The sequence below is a fragment of the Phalacrocorax aristotelis genome, chromosome 3 (genome assembly GCF_949628215.1).
Source record: "Phalacrocorax aristotelis chromosome 3, bGulAri2.1, whole genome shotgun sequence".
Lineage (NCBI taxonomy): Eukaryota > Metazoa > Chordata > Aves > Suliformes > Phalacrocoracidae > Phalacrocorax > Phalacrocorax aristotelis.
In genome coordinates, this window is record NC_134278.1 from 2,114,374 (window position 1) to 2,133,375 (window position 19,002).

The following is a 19,002-nucleotide window of genomic DNA, read 5'->3' on the forward strand; positions in this document are numbered from 1 at the left end:
ATTATGGAGGACTTTGGCAGTTATCAGAAACCATAATCCAGGCAATGCGGATGGAAAATAGGAATACCTTTTTTTTTTAAACATAATTGAAAATATTTTTATTTCGATAAATCTGCTTTAAAACCAGAGCACCGGAAACCCTTTTTGATATTTTTTTTGCACCCGTAAGCACATCGCAGCACTGCGGGCTGAAGCATTCTCCCCACAGAGCGACTCTCCCCACGTGTTTCAACAGTCTCCAGAGAGGCTAAATCCCAGGATGGGAGAGTTCAGTATTTCATGACCTCCTCCTGCTGCAGCAACCACAGAGAGCTAATTAACGTCGCAGTTAGAGCTGTGACTTAGACATACCTTTATGTACTTACGTGATTGTTAATATCACCGCCTGTGAAGCATTTCATAATCCTTTCTCCAGTAAGGCTGAATGATTAGCAGAATCAACCCCGCTAACAGCGACGGTGCCTAACCTGTATTTGGTCTCTGTGTTGCTGATTGTTGGACCTGGAAGAGAAATCTGCACCTAAAAGCCTCTATTTTTTTCTGTCAAATGCAAGTTGTGCTTTCTTCCTGCCCGCATTGCTTCCCAGAGATTTTAAATTACTATTTTTACAACACCTCTGTCTAGCAGGGAGGTACTGTCATCGCCACATCCCAGAAGAGGAGCCAAGATCCCAGGCAGCTGGGTAATTTGGCTGAAATCACAAAGCAAGTCTGTGATAAAAAAGACTTTCGAAGCCTGGGTCTCCCTTCATCAGCTCAGCAACTCACTTCACTACTGCAGAACACTGATGGCCTTTCAGATTCGAGATTGGATTACTGCTGAAGCCATGACCCACAAGCAGAATGCCCTGAATATCCCCAGCATCCCTCCCCGCCCAGCCTCCCACGCAAATCCAATCCTTGCTCTACTTCAATCCACTCTGGATTTGATGCAAACACAGAGAGACGCAGACGAGATGCAGTCCCTTCCAAATAGAGCTGATCCTTCCTCCAGCTCGTGGTCAGCTACTGGGCTTGATAAATAAAAATGAAGGAAGAAGCTACGCTATGTAAACAGGACCACAGACCTTCACTCTCCCCTTTGCAACTTACTCTTTATATACTACATATAATCTAATTTAACTCCATTTCAATCTAGAAGGGCTTGGCATGGTCTAGGACCTGGCCACTTTGAAAAACTCTTCTTCCTCTCTTGCATCTCCCCAGGGAAAGGCAGCACCCCCTCATTTACCTTCAGCCCTCTCAAACGGAGGTCTCTCATCTAGCAAACGAGGTCCCCGCACTCACTCCCGGTTCAGCCTGCCCTCCCTCCGTCCCCGGCCGCAGCAGGAGCCTCAGCAATCACTTCAGGGGAACCACTTCAACTTCAAAGGCTAACACGAGCTGCAACGAAACCTTCTGTCACAGAGCAGCGACACTGACTCACCGGCAATTTCAAGGTGAAAGAGGGATGTCTGGGGACACTGGCTTCGGAAGCCCATTCTCCTAATTTGCCAGGGTAGGTCTGCCAACCACCTAAGCACCAAATACAATTTAACGGGACAAGTTTCTGGAGTGACATTTTAGGGTGGGAGCCTGCTGTGCCCGAGGGCTTTGAGGGCTACAGGTGCCCCAGCCCAGCTCTGGAAAGGTATTTTCATTGTAAGGATTATAGTACCTTGCCAGAATCATTTCCTGGACTGCTTATGAAGTTTTATTGAGACAAAGCAGATATACCGTATTTCCTCCTATCCTGCCACGCTGCAGAGTTTGCGTGTTGGTGAAGGTGCAGAACTAACAAGGAAATCCAGAGCAAAAGCTTTATCATATAACAAACGGACTGCTCAGAGATTCTCTGATGTCTTTTTAAGGCCAAATCTCAAAACCAAGGCTGTTACCACTAACTTTTTTTTTTTTTTTTTAAATAAAAATAATTAAATGAACGGTAGAATTAAGGAACTGATTTTACAGCATTTACCTTTTGGGGTGCCTCTTCGCACACAAGAGATGGCCTGCCTAGAATTGATTTTTAAATAGCAAGTCTGCAGCTAAGACCCATCCTAGAGCTTCCAGATGGTGAGATTACATCTCATTGATCTCTTTATTATAGAAGCGATATTTCATTAATGACTACACAGGCCTGCCCAAACCCAGCTGCACCGAAAGCATCCGCTGTCAGGAGAGAGAAAGCCACCACACCAACACCGCCTTTAACTGTGACAGATGAAGCCAGAGGTGACAGATCTTCTGACTCTAAACCAAGCAAAATTAAATATTTAAGAGCTAATACTGTAACTTCTCTCACACTTTAACAAAGTGCTGCCACCGGGCACTGAGAGAGGCGGGGACAGTGAAATGTGTCTGCTCCTCGACCCCAAATTTGTCAGCTTAAACGTTTGGGAGATCTTAGATCTACAGGCTATGCAATGTCTGGAGGCTTCTTCCAGAGATGGTTGCTGAAATATCCAACCCAGCTGGTAAGGTATTGCCGAGAGATTGGGGATTTAGGATGACTCACCAAGCATGTGAGGCATTTGCGATCGATTTTCTGTCCTATGGGCTATGAGATTTTAAACACCAATGAAGAAACACTCAGCAATCTTGAGAGTGAGCCCTCCAGTCGCAAATCAGCAGCACCCCCACGCATCTACTTAACCAGAGAATCACAGAAGGGTTTGGGTGGGAAGGGACTGCTAGAGGCCACCCAGTCCAACCCCCTGCCGTGAGCAGGGACACCTTCAACCAGAGCAGGTTGCTCAGAGCCCCGTCCAGCCTGGCCTTGAGTGTTCCCAGGGATGGGGCATCGACCACCTCTCGGGGCAGCCTGGGCCAGGCTTTCACCGCCCTCAGCGTAAAAACATAGCACATGGCTTCAGGAATTTGTTTCAGTACCTGTGCAGTGCAGGAAGGTAGGGGTCAGAAACCAGCCTTTTCTTCTAAACTTCCCCTCTTATGCATCAGAACAAGAAAGAGACCATTAGTGTTATAAATATGATGTCTCTGTACTGAAGAACAACTCCTGTAGTTCTACAGTTTAATAATGCAGATTGCTACATCAGATGTTAATGACTTCTGGTGAGTAAAAGTAGTGTGAGAAAAGAGGAGAAAGACCCCAAATGCCTAGCAGGAATCCCTGCCATGGGTTCCTGTAAGCAATGGGCACACTCAGCAGTTTCGGTGGCTGCACCTGAAAGTTATTACCGCACGTATTTTTAATAAAAAAGCATAAAAATGCTCAAAAAAATAACGCTACTGATTAAAAAGAAGTGAGAATGACTGGGCAGGGGAAAACCCTTTATGATCTCTTCTTGTTTTTACACGTGTTTGCTTTATTGTCCCTCTTGCAAGTTGCTGATAGGGCTCCTACAAGTTCCTGCGTATATCTGGACCCAGCAGCAATGCAGGCGGAGAGGGTCCCTCAGACATCAATTACGTTGGCACCTCTGCAGTGCAAGGAGGCCCTGGAAAGGCCCCGGTGTGGCAAATACTGAATGAATGCAGTTAATATAATACTAGCTAGCCTCTCGCTTCCAAACTTTGCAGACAACACCCCTTACCTGCTCTGCAGAAATACCACTCCGCTTAGTTCTGAGCAAAGCACACTGAGATGGGCGGTTAATGAGGACTGTGCACGCTACGGGCGATTTTTTCTCTGGCTCTTCCTCAGCTACTCGACTTCTTTGATGATCCGGCTAATGAAGCAGGCTGGCGACGCTTGACATCACCTGATCCTCCACGCCTACCATTCAGAAATCCATCCTGCCTTCCCATCGCCACCTTCAGCCTCAGCGCACTCAGGCGTGAAACATCCCTGGCCTGTGTCCATGTTAATTTTCTACTTGACAGAACGCAAATAGAAACCTGGTCTGGGGGAAAACTGATCATCTTGCCGCATAGTAATTAGCTTATAGCAGGGAACGGCAGCGGTGCCAGACCTCCACACCACCGCGATAAGGCTGCTACGTCACCGGGATGGAGCGAGGCTACAGTGAAATCTCGCTGCAGGGAGACATTAAACTACTGCTTCAGAAGATGAAGCGTGCTGGTGCGGATTTGGCTGCGGTTCCAGACACCTCTCCAGTCTTGAGAGTAAATTACCAGTGAGGCTCGTTTAAAGGCTACTGGAGACAGTGTAGGCACAGGTGACAAAACGCCTGCACTTTAAAGGAGAAAGGAAAGGGTGCTTATTAATGGACCTCGGTGCATTTGGTTTGAACAAGGCAAGCACCTGCGATACGGGAATTCAATCTCATCCCCCACCCCGAACAAGCGTCTTCTGTACAGAGATAAGGAGACAATCCTGCTAGTACAAGCCAAGCTAGTCTGCTTTTCTGATGCCAGCATAAACAGATAACGCTGACAGACGTCACAGCAGATACTGCAGCTGAAAAAGCTCTTCCGTGCAAGAGCACTGTATTTATAGAGCTAGCTTTTAGTGTTTGAAAAGTAATTTGCAGTCTTACAGCGCATAAATATTTCGTCTGTGCACTCCTGGTCCTTGCCCTTGGAGTAGCCAGCAGCCTCACCCACAGCATCTCAGCGGTCAGATTCACTAAACCGAGGAGGCAGCTCACCTGCTGCAACCAGCACGCTCGTCAAGGACAATCAGTAAGACGCCAACCCTTTACGGACAACGTGGTGGTATAACGGTGCTGTCCCTCTCCTTTTGGCTGCTGATTTAGGCTAGGTAGACAGCGATAGAGACAGCTCAACAGCTGGATCCCTTCAGTTCCGCTGCTGTGAATATACAGTGGTAGCTCCACCTTAACTTCAGCCAAAAAACTCAGGTTATGGAGGTGAAATAAGTAAGCTATGTACTGTCACTGTTAAGTGCCGCTGGTACTGAAACCACCACCCTCTGCTGTGCCCATAGGAAGTGAAGTTGGAGGCAGCGACCTGCGCTCTGCGGTGTGAAGTTTAGAGGAAAGCAGCTTTCACACGCTGAAGATGTGAAGGGCACGCAGAGGCAGTGGTGGACAGTACAACTAGGGTTTGGAGACGGTAACACTGAAAATCCCTGTGTAAAGCCAGCAGCTATCTCTGAGACGGGAGGAGACATATCCTTTTAAAATAAAAAAAACCCAACCAGAACAGCAATGTTACACACGGAGTCAAAGCAAGATTGTTTTGGTGCCAGGACAGGATGTCAGTTTGGCACAGCCCCAATGCTTCTCACAAAGAGGAGCAGGAGATTAAGGACTTGGCAAGGAGCTAGCAAAGCGTAACAGCCCGGAGCGCACTCGGAGCCGGGAGAGGCTGCCCAGGCGCAGGCGAGCTCTGACGCACGGACGTCTCGCACTCGGTTATTGCTAAGCTGTGTGTCGGCACAGGCCGGTCACAGCCGCTCAGGTATTGGCCGGGTGTGCTCCAAGTCTTCAAGGCAGAGGTCTGAAAGCCACCGAGCCCAGCCGGAACAACAGCAGCACTGAGTAGATCCCTTCGCTGGCTCAGCTCTGGGCTGTGACGCTTTCTGCCACCTTGGATGAGCACCCAGGCTTTGGCCGGCGGCACCGGGCACTTCCAGGGGCAGCAGGTCCTCATGAGTGACCTTGAACACGTGCGTGCTGCTGTCGCTCCGTGCTGCTACATTCACTTGGTCGCACCCTTCTGTCTCTGTAGACCTGCTGATTACAGGCTCTCTCCGGATTTCCTAGATTGCTTAATAGATGACGCAAGCATTAAAAGAACAGAAATATTTGGGATGGGAACTTTCCGAAAACTGCACCTGCATACACATTATTTAAGTTCACAAAGATTATTTTAAAAGGAGGTAGGGAAGCATTTCTGCCACACGATCTTCAGTATCCCGTGTAACTACGCAACTTTAAAAGAGAAAGGTCTTGTAATTTTACTGCTTAGGTGCTTCAAGTAATTATAAAGCACTGACTCAATCTCTCCGGTCATTGTTATTGCTGAAGGTAACCACCACAATCAGAGGATGACACCAGAACAATCGAGTTGCTGCTTAGAGGAAACACAAAGAACCCACAAAGTATGAATTTGTTGAAGCACGTCCACTCAGGAGCTTTATGCTTCTGTCGTTTAGGAGGGGAGGACCCAGGACTTCTAATATTTCAGAATTTGTTGTATGTTACATTTCACATACTTATCTCTGGTGCTTGAGGTTTGAAGTACTTGCTACAGGATTAGGGTCAGATGGGGCTCATTATGGGGTGTCAAGCAGCAAAGTCAAACAATGGCAATAGGAACCCTGAAGGAGACAACAGGAAAGGTTTTAACAGAGGACTGTCCTTTATCCACCTTCACCTAGACCGAACGATTACTCCTCCCAAGCTCAAGGTACAATGCCGAGGCAGTGCAACCGACCCAAAAAAGCTCACGGAAAGGGATGGGGAGAGAAGTTTATTAGTTGTTGCAGGCGGACTGGCAAGGCAGAAAAATCCCTCGAGGACTATCAGATACAAAGGCACCCTCTCTGACTCTTAGAAGTCCTTGGGCTACAAATGGCTGGAGGCGGAGAAGATGTTTGCCTGCTTACTCAGTATTTACTCCCTTCCCCAGACAGCCAGCATCGGCAGCGTCAGAAATGACATATTGATCCAGCCCATCGCAGCCTACTCATATCCTTCAGGCAGTCTGAAACGCTGCAAGTTGGACTAAGATACAACAAGTACGAGGGCTGCGTTGGACTAATGCTGCAGGAGGAATGCGGGGAAGGAGCACGCATTTGTCCTAAATCATCCTCTGGATGCCGTGCAGTTTCTGCCAAAAAACCTGTAGTGCTTGAGTCGCCGCATGTGACTGCTCGCCGCTGGCTCCCAAAGGGGACCCCGGCAAGTGTTGACACCTTCGGACCACAAAACGGGAGATACAGCCTCAAAACAGAGCTCACAAAAATCCTACCCCAAACAGAAACAGACACAGGTCCGTAAATTGAATGGTAAAAGAGGATGGGAAGGGAAAGCGTCGTTAGGGATTGGAGTAGCATCATCATATCAAAAGGAGAGAAAAACCTGAATGCAGAATTCAAGCATCGGCTATTGCCAAAAAAGGAAGAAGCAATTATAAATTCAGCAAGCTTACGAGCCCATCCACTAGCCTCAAACACCACGTTTTTTTTACATTTTCAGTGCCTAAGGACTTCTGGACATCAGAAGAGTAACATGTTTAAAATTGTTTTAGTGTAATTTAGGTTTGGGGGGCTTTTTCCAAAGGGGAAAAAAGATGCAAATTCAAAGCAGGTAGCACAGAAAGAAAAAAAAAACACCGCAAAACCAACAAAAGGCAAAGAAAACACACATGCAATTACAAATGCTGGAAAATGGAAAAACAGACATTTCAGTTCAGACCTCCCCAGAGCTCTGAATAATGGAGTGATGCCTCCAGGGTCTACCATTCAGCTACCCAAGCCTGCATACTAATATACTACTCACATCAGAAGAGTAGAAAGGCACCACTCATGCAGAAAATTACCTTAAATGAGCAACGACTTCATGATAAACAAGCCACTCGCTTTTTTACTTTGCTCTTTGATTTAGGTGGTGGGGGGCACCTCCTCCCTGCTGCTAAGGAGCAGACACAGCACACTTCTGGCTCTGCGCACAAACCTTGCAAGCAGGCCACAAAACCACCTCACTGTTGGGAATATTTAATTCTGGTTGGTTTGGTCAAACACCAAGATATGAGATTGCATCTTTGGGGGGAAGGACGTACCTTGCAATCACTAACATCCAGGATCCAAAGCATCCAAGCTTTAAATAGAGCAGAGAATCTGCACAGTGGCAATGCCAGAGGTATAACTACAGCGTCGCACTACAATATGAAACCAGAGTATCTAAGGCTGATATCGCTTCCCGTCCCATCGGTACCCTAATTTCCCCCTGTGCTGCCAGAATCCAAAATGCCCTTCCTAACCTGGCTTGCAAATGCTCGTCTCCCCTTACAAGCGCACTCCTAGTGCATTTGTCATTGACTCCATAGTCGATTAAATGCAGTTCTCCCACCGGTCCTCTTCAAATGAAGTGATATTTAACTAGACACACCACGAGGCAGCTGCTGTACAGCCTAGCTTGCTTTGTGCACCATTCTCCGGTTCATTGCCTGTGATGACTCCTGGGTGCCTGATGCAAGGGACCTCAGATTTTCCTTTGTTTGAAAGTAACCTTGCATAGCTTGAGGTACTGCCGTGATAAGCAACAGCAATCCCTTTAAATCCTGCTGCATCTTTTTCCTTTTCTGCCCGTAAATTGAACACCCCTAAGAGCTAAAAGACTTATGATGAGAAGCCAGGTTCAGCTGAACCCGTTTACTCCAAGAACAGCAGGGAGAAAAAAATGCTTTGGAAAGAGTCCGCGGGGAAACGCTGAATTATTTTTTTTTCCTAGGAGTGCAAACTAATGTGCTCTGAAGAAGCGCAGCAACTGATGGCATTCATTTGTGCAGTCATAGTTTGAATGTGCTTTTAAAGGAAAATCTGCTCGCTGTCTCATGAATACTGACATAGGGAGAGGTCCTCACCCTGCTCCGGGTAGGGTGATTGCAGCTGATGAGGTGCAGAATGCTACCCAGACTGCAGGGTGCGACTGGTAAACCAGGGAGGAGCGTTGGTCTTTCTATAGCAGCCTTTGGAGACGAACAAAGCACACCAGAGATAAGCCTGCCTTAAGCCAGAGGTAATTCTCAGCTAAAGCAGCAGTTGAAAAGCTGGACTGCAAGCGTGCATCAGATTTGGGTTATGAACACAACAAAGACGAAACTCACAACTAAGCAAACTCGGTACTCAAAGGCTTGACTAAGAACAAGCTTTAAGCCCTTAACCTCTGGCACAGCCTTCAAAAGGAGGATTACCACTTGCAGGCAGTGTGAGAACAGTGCCAGTCAGAGAGGAAGATTCCCATGAAAGAAAACGATATTTATTTTTAAATCCCTGAAAACTGCTGTTGCTCACAGTTCTGACTCAATGCTATTTATACCGCTATGTATTACAAGTCACTAGGATGGAAATCACCTTCATTTCATCATTAATCTGATTTCTAAATACTTCCTACCCAAACTAATTTCAAGAATTTGTGGGTTCTTTTTAGTTGTTTGGGTTTTATAAACTTGGGGTTAGTTTGGGTTGAGGTTGGGGATAGAGTTGTTGAAAAAGGAAGAAGCACAAAGGAGGTATCGCCATACGTTCAACTCCTGCGCGCTAGATTTTGCGTAGGGTTTGTCTTACCGGTTCTTCCTCGGCCCGCTCTAGGGCAAGCTCCCACAGATGGAGACCACACAAAAGCCTTAACAAACCAAGACAGGTCTCCACTTTCCAAAACATGCTCAGCTGGGACAGATGCAAGACAGGTGGAAGTCTCTGGTCTGTATTATGCAGCAGTGAGGTCACCTTAGAAATCTTTCTTTGTAAGATATATTATGGTATATATATATAAAAAAGCTTCCTACCAGAACACCCTCACAGAACGCTGGCTTTTGCAGAGGCGTCCTTGCTTAAGGACAGAAATATTCCTGTTCACGCCTGCGCCGAAATCCTAGTTAATACAGTATCAAGCCTGTTTTCAAAGCTGTTACGTTATTAAACCTTCAAAACTGAAGTTCATTAAGAACTAGAGGATTGCACACAATAGCTATTCCACAGCACCAATCCCCTTGTACGGGTTTATCCTTGGCTTCTTCCGAATCCCCCTAATTAATTTTTTTTCAAAGGCCATCAATCTGAAGCAGGCAAACATCAGAGAGTCAATTCATTAATGTTCCCATATTTCCACTTATCTTGGGCCACTTCTTCACTTATTAATAGCTAGTAAGATTGGCATTTCTAAAAATAACCAACCGGCGCTGGAAGCAAAACTCTGGGGAGCCCTCCCAAACCCCATCAATCCTCCCAGCAATACTTCGGAGTCTCGTCCTAAGGTCTCCCGAGTACACCCTGGCAGTTGGCAATCTCCGAGGCAGCCCATGAATCAACATCCAATATGAACTACAAGACGCTGATTACTCAAGTAATTTATTACTACTAGGGTGACCAAAAGGCTGTTTACACGAGGAAATTAGGATACTTTAGCGTACCATTGAATGTGCCCTTAATGTTTACCTCTGATTTATAGGCCGGCTCAGTTTCTGTCTCCTTAATGTTCTTCATCGCAGGTGAACTTAACACCGCTGTGATGCATCGGATTTACTTTTAGAAAGTTCTGAACCTCTGTTCTCTCCCTAACCGCAAAGGGCGAAGGCAAGAGTAGCACAGTTTCCTTAAACACATGAGACAGTGTGCTCAGGCAGCACCAACAGACCGGGAGATGAGTCACCAACTATAATGAACGATTTTATCTCTCGTGGAGACTACAGAAAACAGGTGGTATTAGTTTAATTTCTATTCACAGCCTTGCGATTGTGGATTCCTGGCTGCTGCAGCACGCTTAGGAGAAAGATGTTGGAATCAGTCACCCCAAACTGATTATTACGGTCCTACTGATATTAATCAGGAGGCAATCATGAATTACTCACTTGTTTCCCATTTACATGTTTGTATGAAGTGATTTTACAGTACTGCCTGACAGAGAATGTGAAAACGCGGACACTTTACCCTGAAATATGCGACTGACTCACTGCTGAGGGGGAAGGAGTTTTAGCCCTCCTCGAAGCCAGAAACAGGCAAGTACAAGACAGGACACCTGACCTAACGAAGGGGACACCTGCATTTGCAAGGCAGTGAAATAACGTTTAATTAAGAGTATTGACTAGTTTATACGTGGGAAGGAAGCAAGCAGAGGCACAGGGGGGAAGATGTCTGAAGTCCTCCAGGGAGCCTGGACAAAAGGAGAATTGGCTCTGGCAGCTACCATGCTCTGCCATGGAGGAAAGAGGTTTCTAACGAGTGAGGCTCTAATGGACACAGCCTGAGATGGCAGGAAATGTTGAATACTACCTTGATCAGGGTGGGCAGCAAATCAGCTGGACAGCAAACTGGAGAGAGGTGTTTCTAATGTAACCTCACTAACAGCAGGTGACTCATATGGTGTTTTTTTTTCTTTCTTTCCTGTTTTTCATAACCATTTGTAACTGTATCGCCTGTTTTAGAGGTTGTACATACATACTTCCATCTGAATTTACCTTAATCTGTCTTAGGTTAAATGCATTTCCAGACCAACTTCAAGCCATGGTTCAATCCAAGGCTGTGGCAAATCGTCAGCCAGAGACTCCTGGACTCCTCCAGACTTACCTAGTTCCCAAAATTCATTCCCTACAGGGTGAGTCCCCCCCGCCACCAGCTGCATAAGCCAGAGGTGGATGCCTGGCCTCTTGTCTGGGGAGACAGAAATGTCCTCAAGTAAACTACAATGCAAAGAAATTTCATCAAGGGCTTGAAAATCATAAAGGTGCAGGAGCCGGCTGTCCCCATGTGCCGAAAGACGAGCCAGTGGGGAAGAAAACCAGCCTGGCTGAAAACAGAGCTTGGGCTGGAACTCAGGAAAAAAAGGAGAGTTTATGACCTTCGGAAGAAGGAGCAGGCGAGTCAGGAGGACTGCAAGGATGTCATGAGGTTACGCAGGGAGAAAATTAGAAGGGCCAAAGCCCAGCTAGAACTTAGTCTGGCTCCTGCCATAAAAGACAATAAAAAAATGCTTCTATAAAAGCATTATCAACAAAAGGAGGCCTAAGGAGAATCTCCATCCTTTATTGGATGTGGCGGGAAGCAAGTGACTGAGGATGAGGAAGAGGCTGAGGTACTTAATGCTTTCTTTGCCTCGGTCTTTAATAGACAGAAGGCTCTGCAGAGGGACCTGGACAGGCTGGATCGATGGGCCGAGGCCAACTGGATGAGGTTTCACAAGGCCAAGTGCCGGGCCCTGCCCTTGGGTCACACCAACCCCAGGCAACGCCCCAGGCCTGGGGCAGAGGGGCTGGGAAGTGCCCGGCGGAGAAGGCCCTGGGGGTGCTGGCTGACAGCCGGCTGGGCATGAGCCAGCAGTGCCTGGGTGGCCAAGGAGGCCACCAGCCCCCGGGCTTGTGTCAGCCCTGGTGTGGCCAGCAGGAGCCGGGCAGGGATGGGGCCCCTGTGCTCGGCCCTGGGGAGGCCCCACCTCGAATGCTGGGCTCAGGTTTGGGCTCCTCGGGACAAGAAGGCCCTGGAGGGGCTGGAGCGTGTCCAGAGAAGGGCAGCGGGGCTGGGGCAGGGTCTGGAGCACAAGTGTGCTGGGGGGCGGCTGGGGGAGCTGGGGGGGTTTAGCCTGGAGAAGGGGGGGCTGAGGGGAGACCTTCTCGCTCTCTGCAGCTGCCTGAGAGGGGCTGGAGTGAGGGGGGGCTGGTCTCTGCTCCCAAGTCACCAGTGACAGGACGAGAGGAACCGGCCCCAAGCTGCGTCAGGGGAGGTTTAGGTTGGATGTGAGGGAAAATATATTTTCACTGAACGGGTTAAGCACTTGCACAGGCTGCCCAGGGAAATGGTTGAGTCACCTTCCCTGGAGGTATTTAAAAGACATGTAGATGTGGTGCTTAGGGATATGGTTTAGTGATGGACTTGGTAGTGGTAGGTTGATGGTTGGACTTGATCTGAAAGGTATTTTCCAACCTAAACAATTGTATGATCCTGTGATTCTAAAGCAAGGCTCTGGCACACAGCAGGATACCAGGGAGCACCCAATTGTTCGGGGTCCCTAGGAAACGGGCTGTCCTAAACCAATCAGTGTGAAACACCCCTACTCAAAGCCAGGGTAGGGAACAGTCACAGATGACCATAGGATCATTGAATGGTTTGGGTTGGAAGAGAGCTTTAAAGATCATCTAGTCCAACCCCCTTCCCACGACGACTGCTGCTAATTTCTAACCAGAGCTGCTAATTTCTAGTTTGAGCTGAACTTGAATTGATCTTAGAGATAAGACCGAACCTTTAGCCAATAATGAAAACCCTATATACTGTCCTACTTCAAAAATCATGTGCTTCTTTTTGAAGAAATCAAAGAGGGAGTTTGCTACTTAGACATAACTTCCCTAAAAATTGTTAGAGTATAGAAATTCAACCACCCACTCTGTTACTGTGCTAGCAGGAGCCCTGAGAAGGTTTCAGCCCTGACAGACTAGCACTGCCCCACGCAGCTCCCCAGCGAGTGCGTGCATCAGGGACCGTTCCCTGAAGTGGCAGCCTGTGTGTTCTGGCACCATTTAGTTGACTAATACTGATGTAGCCGTTAAGTGCAAGACTGGAAAATACTGTTGAAGAAAGGACACTGTTAAATGAAACACTGCAACAAAGCATTAATAAAAACATGCTGTACTAATGAGATAGAGTCCTGTGAGAGACATCTTCAAAGCAGATCTCCCTTACACGCTTCTCTCTAGAAAACAGACAAAATTTTGCAATATGTTGGAGACTTAACCTTGCAGTGGGTTCCCAGATTGAAAAAATCTATTTTGAAAACAAAATTAGCAAAACCAAGTTCATCCTCCAATGGAGAAAGAACTTCTGGCTATGTTTTTATTTCAGATAAAACCTACAGGAGAACAGAAATTCAAGCGGTAACATCTCCAAGGAAACAGCTGGAAAACCTGTGGCCTTTGCAGATGCCGTAGCGTTCTGTATTCAAAGACAAATTGTACCATATTGTACTTCGCACTCGGGGAGCAGGGGGGGATTTAAAAGTCGCAGGCAAGGTCTTAGTAAGATGCCACAAACTCTGTATGCAGCAAAACAATACTTCTTGCACTGGATCTCGATGCAAAGAATATATTCTTCACATCGCATTGCTAAAATACAGCTAAAATTAGCAACATGAATGTTTTCACAAATAATCTTTTTAGTAATTGCTGCATGTTTTCTGTTCTGGTCAAAAGAAGTGTTCCTCAGCACAAAGGAACCGTGATTTCCTCTCTCCACACACCCCAAGCCAAGGCACCATTAGCAAAACCAAAAGAAACCATTTTCACTTTCGCCTCTCTTCTGCCTGAGGAGCGACGTGATATGGACATTTCTTAACCATATGAAATTCCCAGTTCAAAGTGACACCCACACAGCAGCAATAGAGAAACAGGATGGTAATATGTCTTAAGCAAACAAGAAATAGGGAATCCAGTGAATACAGAATTAATTATCTTTAAGCATCTGCCTGCACGCTGTCCTCACACTCTGGCCCTTGTCACAAGTACTTGTCAAGACGGCGCACTTCGGTTTTTCAACATCCAGGGATGTTACACAGCTGGAAAGGCACAGAGAGGCTTGTCATTTCAGCACTCAGCAGCTTGGATCAAAGTTTTGGTTTCTTGCTTTTTGGGGGCTTTTCGGTGGGGTGGCAGAAGAATATTGTTTTTTTTTAAAAGGTCTGTAACTATTCTGTCCTCCAGCATACACGAATCTTACACCAACAAGAGTTTTTCTTCCCATACAATTTGCCAGCGCCCCAGTTATATAAACTATACGACTGTAAAAGCTTTCTATAGCTACCACAACTGCTAATATAAGATAAATTAAGGCACAAAGGCAGTCCCGACCTTGGTTTCACACATGCACAATGAACTCTGATGCCGCTCTTCTTAGTCACAATGCCTTGAAAATGAAAAAGGAGAAAGGGCTGCAGCTCTTTCTTATATAGCTCCCTTCATGATAATGCTTAATGTATCCTAAAAGCACATCTGCCCACCCTAATGACGGTACTTGCAGAAAGACTCTAAAATGGAGGCCGGCAATTTTCTATCCTCGTAAGCTCTGGAAAGCAGCCCTTGACAATAACAACCTGCGATGGGGCCAAATCAGCAAGGTCGGAAATAGCGTTTGGAGGAGGAAGACACCCATGCTCACGCAGTCTGTCTCCTCCGGCACTGAGAGCAGGATGGTTCCCCGCAGCGTGTCCTCCGGTATGCTGCTCACCATCCTAGTATTGTCTGGATAAAGCTATGACGGAATTTGACTCCATCACGAAGCAGCATCTGCTGATGCTCATTTTCTACCTAATACGATGAATGTTCACAGCGGTGGCATTGGCTGCAGAGGGTTTATTTTCAGATTAAGATATATATATTTTAAAAAAAAGGGATAAAGCAAAGGTACCTGAAATTACAGCAATTTTCCATGACCCGTGCTCCTCCTTGGCTATTCTTTCTGCCTCCTCCATTAGTAACATACCAAATCCCTATAATGGGAGAAATAACAGGAAGAAAAGGTAAGTTCTGTAAAAATAGAAAGCATAAGCAAGGTCAGAATGTAAGCATCAGTACAGTTCCAAGAGAGTCATATTTTTGGCACAGGAATGATGAAAACCTTACTGCAGGAGAGGGCTTGAAAAGAGTACCGCAGGAGAGGTGTACCGACACTATGCTTTACAGTGGAGCTTTCGCAAGGTTCTTTTCTGATCGTGAAATTCTAGTGTCTGAGTGCTTCTCAGTGGCAGGAACGCAACGAAGTTAAATCCATTGATGGCAAGTCAACTCGGTATGCATCCTGTAATTCCTGGTGCTGAACAAGTCTATCCTGCTGAGATAACCGATCCTGAACAACAATCGCCCATCTTGACGTCTACCTTACTAGACCCGGCTTTGTGCAGGCGAATTAAACAAAGCCAGAGCACAAACGCCAGATGCAACTGCCTACACTGTCAAACTGCAGAAGGATTCCAGTGCCATTCTGACCGGGGACATCAGCTGAAACAGAGGTGGCCAGACACTACAGATCCAGAGACCCCTGCTGCTGTTCATGTTTCTGATAGACATCTTGCCTTTGCCCCTCACAATCTTTATCTCCACAACCCCTCCGGGAGTCACAGAATAACAGAATCCCAGGTTGGGAGGGACCTCAGGGACCATCTAGTCCAACCTCTCTAGGAAGAGCCCAGCCTAGACAAGATGGCCCAGCACCCTGCTCAGCTGATTCTCGAAAGTGTCCAACGTGGCCGAGTCAACCCCTTCCCTGGGGAGATTATTCCAATGGTGACTGTCCTCACTGTGAAAAATTTCCCTCTTGTGTCCAATCGGAATCTCCCCAAGAGCAATTTGTGTCCATTCCCCCTTGTCCTCTCCATGGGACTCTGTGTAAAAAGGGAGTCTCCATCTTCTTTGTAGCTGCCCCTTAAGTACTGGTACATGGTGATGAGATCCCCTCTGAGCCTCCTTTTCTCAAGGCTGAAAAAACCCAGCTCTCCCAGCCTATCCTCATATGGCAGCTTCACAATCCTTTGATCATCTTGGTGGCCCTTCTCTGGACCCCTTCCATCTTGTCCACATCCGGGCAGTCAGGAGCTGTTACTGTGCTCATTTCAGGATGAAGAACTGAGGCACACAGCGACCACAGGGCATGTCGGGACTACACACAAAGGCTGCATCAAACCGCTGCATGACCCTTGCAGACTAGGCTGGGCTTAAGCTCTGTACTGCTCTAAGCTCAGCTTGTGACATAGGAGATGCCAAATCAAAAAGAATTGCAGAAGAACATGTTAATATTCTGGACCTGATCCATGCCTCTATTTACATTTGGAAATCTTGCACAGCAGGAGTGCTACTGGAATCGCAATAATGTTTCAAAATAAGGGAAGAGCCTTTCCACTCTATTTAACAACTTTGTTGTCCTATATATCTGGGAATAATTGATTGGATTAATTCACTCCCAACATTAGGATGCAGGAATTATACTCAGCTCTTCCTTCATTTGTCTCCTGACAAGACTTAGAGAATTGGGCTGTGGCCACACTGAAGCAGATGTGATTTAATTCAAAAAAACATTTAACACTTAGAGGCATTTTTAAATAACACACAGAAATCTTTACTCTAAAATGTCCTTCTAATCAGAAATTGCCCCCACAACTGTGAAGAACACTTTCTGATTAACCTCTTGAACATTGACTATTCTGAATGAACATGAGTGCGTCATATGCCATGAAATTTCAATTTGCAGCCTATTTTAATGTTTGTAGTAGGCTACTTTCAATTGATTTTCTCTCCCTCTCTCTCTCATTTATTTTTTTTCAAATACTTAAGATGACCACTTTTTGCTTTCTAAATTTTAAAGTGTTAACTATTTTATAGCAGAAACATCCACTTTTTTTTGCTCCTTCCCCCCCCCCCCCCAGCCACTGCTTTATGGTCACACATCATCAGCATCTAGCAAAACTGCATCTTAATGCATATACTTAGGGAAAGATTAATAAATACAGGGAAGTTAATTTAAACCATCAGCCCTGAGCCCTTCTGGCAAAGAAGACAAACTGATTGCTTTTTTAAAAGCTCAGTCTGAAGGTTTGAAACCTACCGGGGCAAAATTTAATTCACATTTTTGCTTGTTGCAAGCCACAGCATGTTACACGCAGCAGAAGGATAATGTGCCATATTCATACGAGTTGCTGCAAGGAATTAGAAACACAGCTCTCCGCTCTATTCTTCACATGCTTTAAGATATATATGAAACAGCCTCACAAGTGTGTCTGAAGCAAAAAGCTGTCAGACCCAACGGAGAGACTTTACTTGGGAGTCTCACCACATCACTTAAAGTGATTACGCATCTCAACCAAAGTTCGATTTCTTGTTTTGGTAGGAAGATGTATTCAATAAAAGTTCCTTTGACAGAAAACTGGGTAGTACCAAAGAAAATCTCACCTCCCATATATAATTATTTCAGATTTCAGAAGTGAAACTCATCTATCGAACAGGATCAATTTTAGAAGGAAATAAAAAGACACAATGGATGTATCACCTTTGTTTCATTTTTAGTTGGTTTGCAGTGAAGCCTGATGTACCGTACAGGATATCAAAGGAAAGATGCTTCAGAACCAAAGATGCTTAGCGCTCGAAAGCCAAATTACCATCCAGAATACATGAGCTCATACTGTGTGGGTATGAAGTAACGCTGAGAGCATTCAGGCATGCTTTTTTTATCTCAGAGCAGTTGCAATTGCCTAAACATGACTAGCAAAAACTCAGAAGCAGCATGATTTCAGTAGGTGAAACACAAGAAGGGGCTCAAATTCAGTTCTGTTTCTATTGCAGCGGACTATAATTCAAAGCAACTGAATGAATCTCACATATTTAGTAACGTTCTTCTCCAATTACACTGGGGAGAGGGGAGGAGGGTGCAAGAAACAGGCACAGATGAAGAATAAAGATGGCTTGGAGTACCTGGTGCTGAAATTTTGAAGGATCCCGACTGCTCACAGGGACCACACTCCCATACACGTGCAGCTCCCGGACAATGGAAACGCCTCCTTTCAGCTCAGGTCTGAATGATTCCTCTGAACACTTCCGCAGCCGTAGAAGCCCAACGAGAATATCCTGCTCTGGATCTTCATAGGACAGGAAGGTCTCCCAGCCACCATTAGCCACATAATCCCTTCTAACTAATTCAATCTGGTCAGAGAGAAGAAGCGATAATGAATACAAAGCAGAAAAGACAAAAGGAAAACTTCTTTAAAAATATTTAAGCAACATGTTGAACAGACCAAAACCAATTTCATGGATCCATAAACTATTATGATTCAGAGAAAACATGAAGTGCTTTCTTAAAGGCCAATTTAATTCTAGATGGATTTTAGCAGTAGTGGATAAGAACTGCTGCTACTGCAGTCATATTAAATATAAAATATGTGAATACTTTAATAGAAATATATTTGCCAATGGGACGGAACTAGTCTTCTGTCCCTATTCACAAGCTTTCAAGAGGGGCTGATAACTCACGCAGTTACCTGTTTGTAAGTCAGAAACCTAAAACCTACATTTCTTGAGTTACTTGAGTTTCACACCCACTGCAAAATCAATGGGGGCAGCAACTCTTACCATTAACCAAGGGTACGTGCTCTAATTGAAGTTCAGCTCCAGTTACAAACTCGCTAATGTAGAATGAGTGGTTTTGCATCTGACTTCACTAAACCTGCATTTAGGTCCATGTCTCCACTGCTTTGCAAAAGAAATGGCTTGAGATGTCTACAGACCATAGAATTATTAAAGTTGGAAAAGACCTTTAAGATCATTGAGTCCAACGCCCAACCCAACACCCCCAGGCCTCCTAAACCATGGCCCCAAGTGCCACGGCTGCACGGTGTTTGAACCCCCCCAGGGACGGTGACTCCCCCACCTCTCTGGGCAGCCTGTGCC

The 19,002-nt window shown here is 46.0% G+C and overlaps 1 protein-coding gene across 1 annotated transcript in view; it reads right to left on the minus strand.

Moving 5' to 3' along the window:
* Nucleotides 1–19,002, minus strand: part of ELP3 (elongator acetyltransferase complex subunit 3) — a 100,444-nt gene that overhangs the window by 10,025 nt on the left and 71,417 nt on the right. Inside the window, exons 13-14 of the mRNA XM_075086477.1 lie at nucleotides 18,031–18,258; nucleotides 14,978–15,059 (exon numbers count right to left, since the gene is read on the minus strand). Of these exons, the coding sequence (XP_074942578.1) occupies nucleotides 14,978–15,059; nucleotides 18,031–18,258 (310 nt within the window). The remainder of the gene's footprint in view (nucleotides 1–14,977; nucleotides 15,060–18,030; nucleotides 18,259–19,002) is intronic.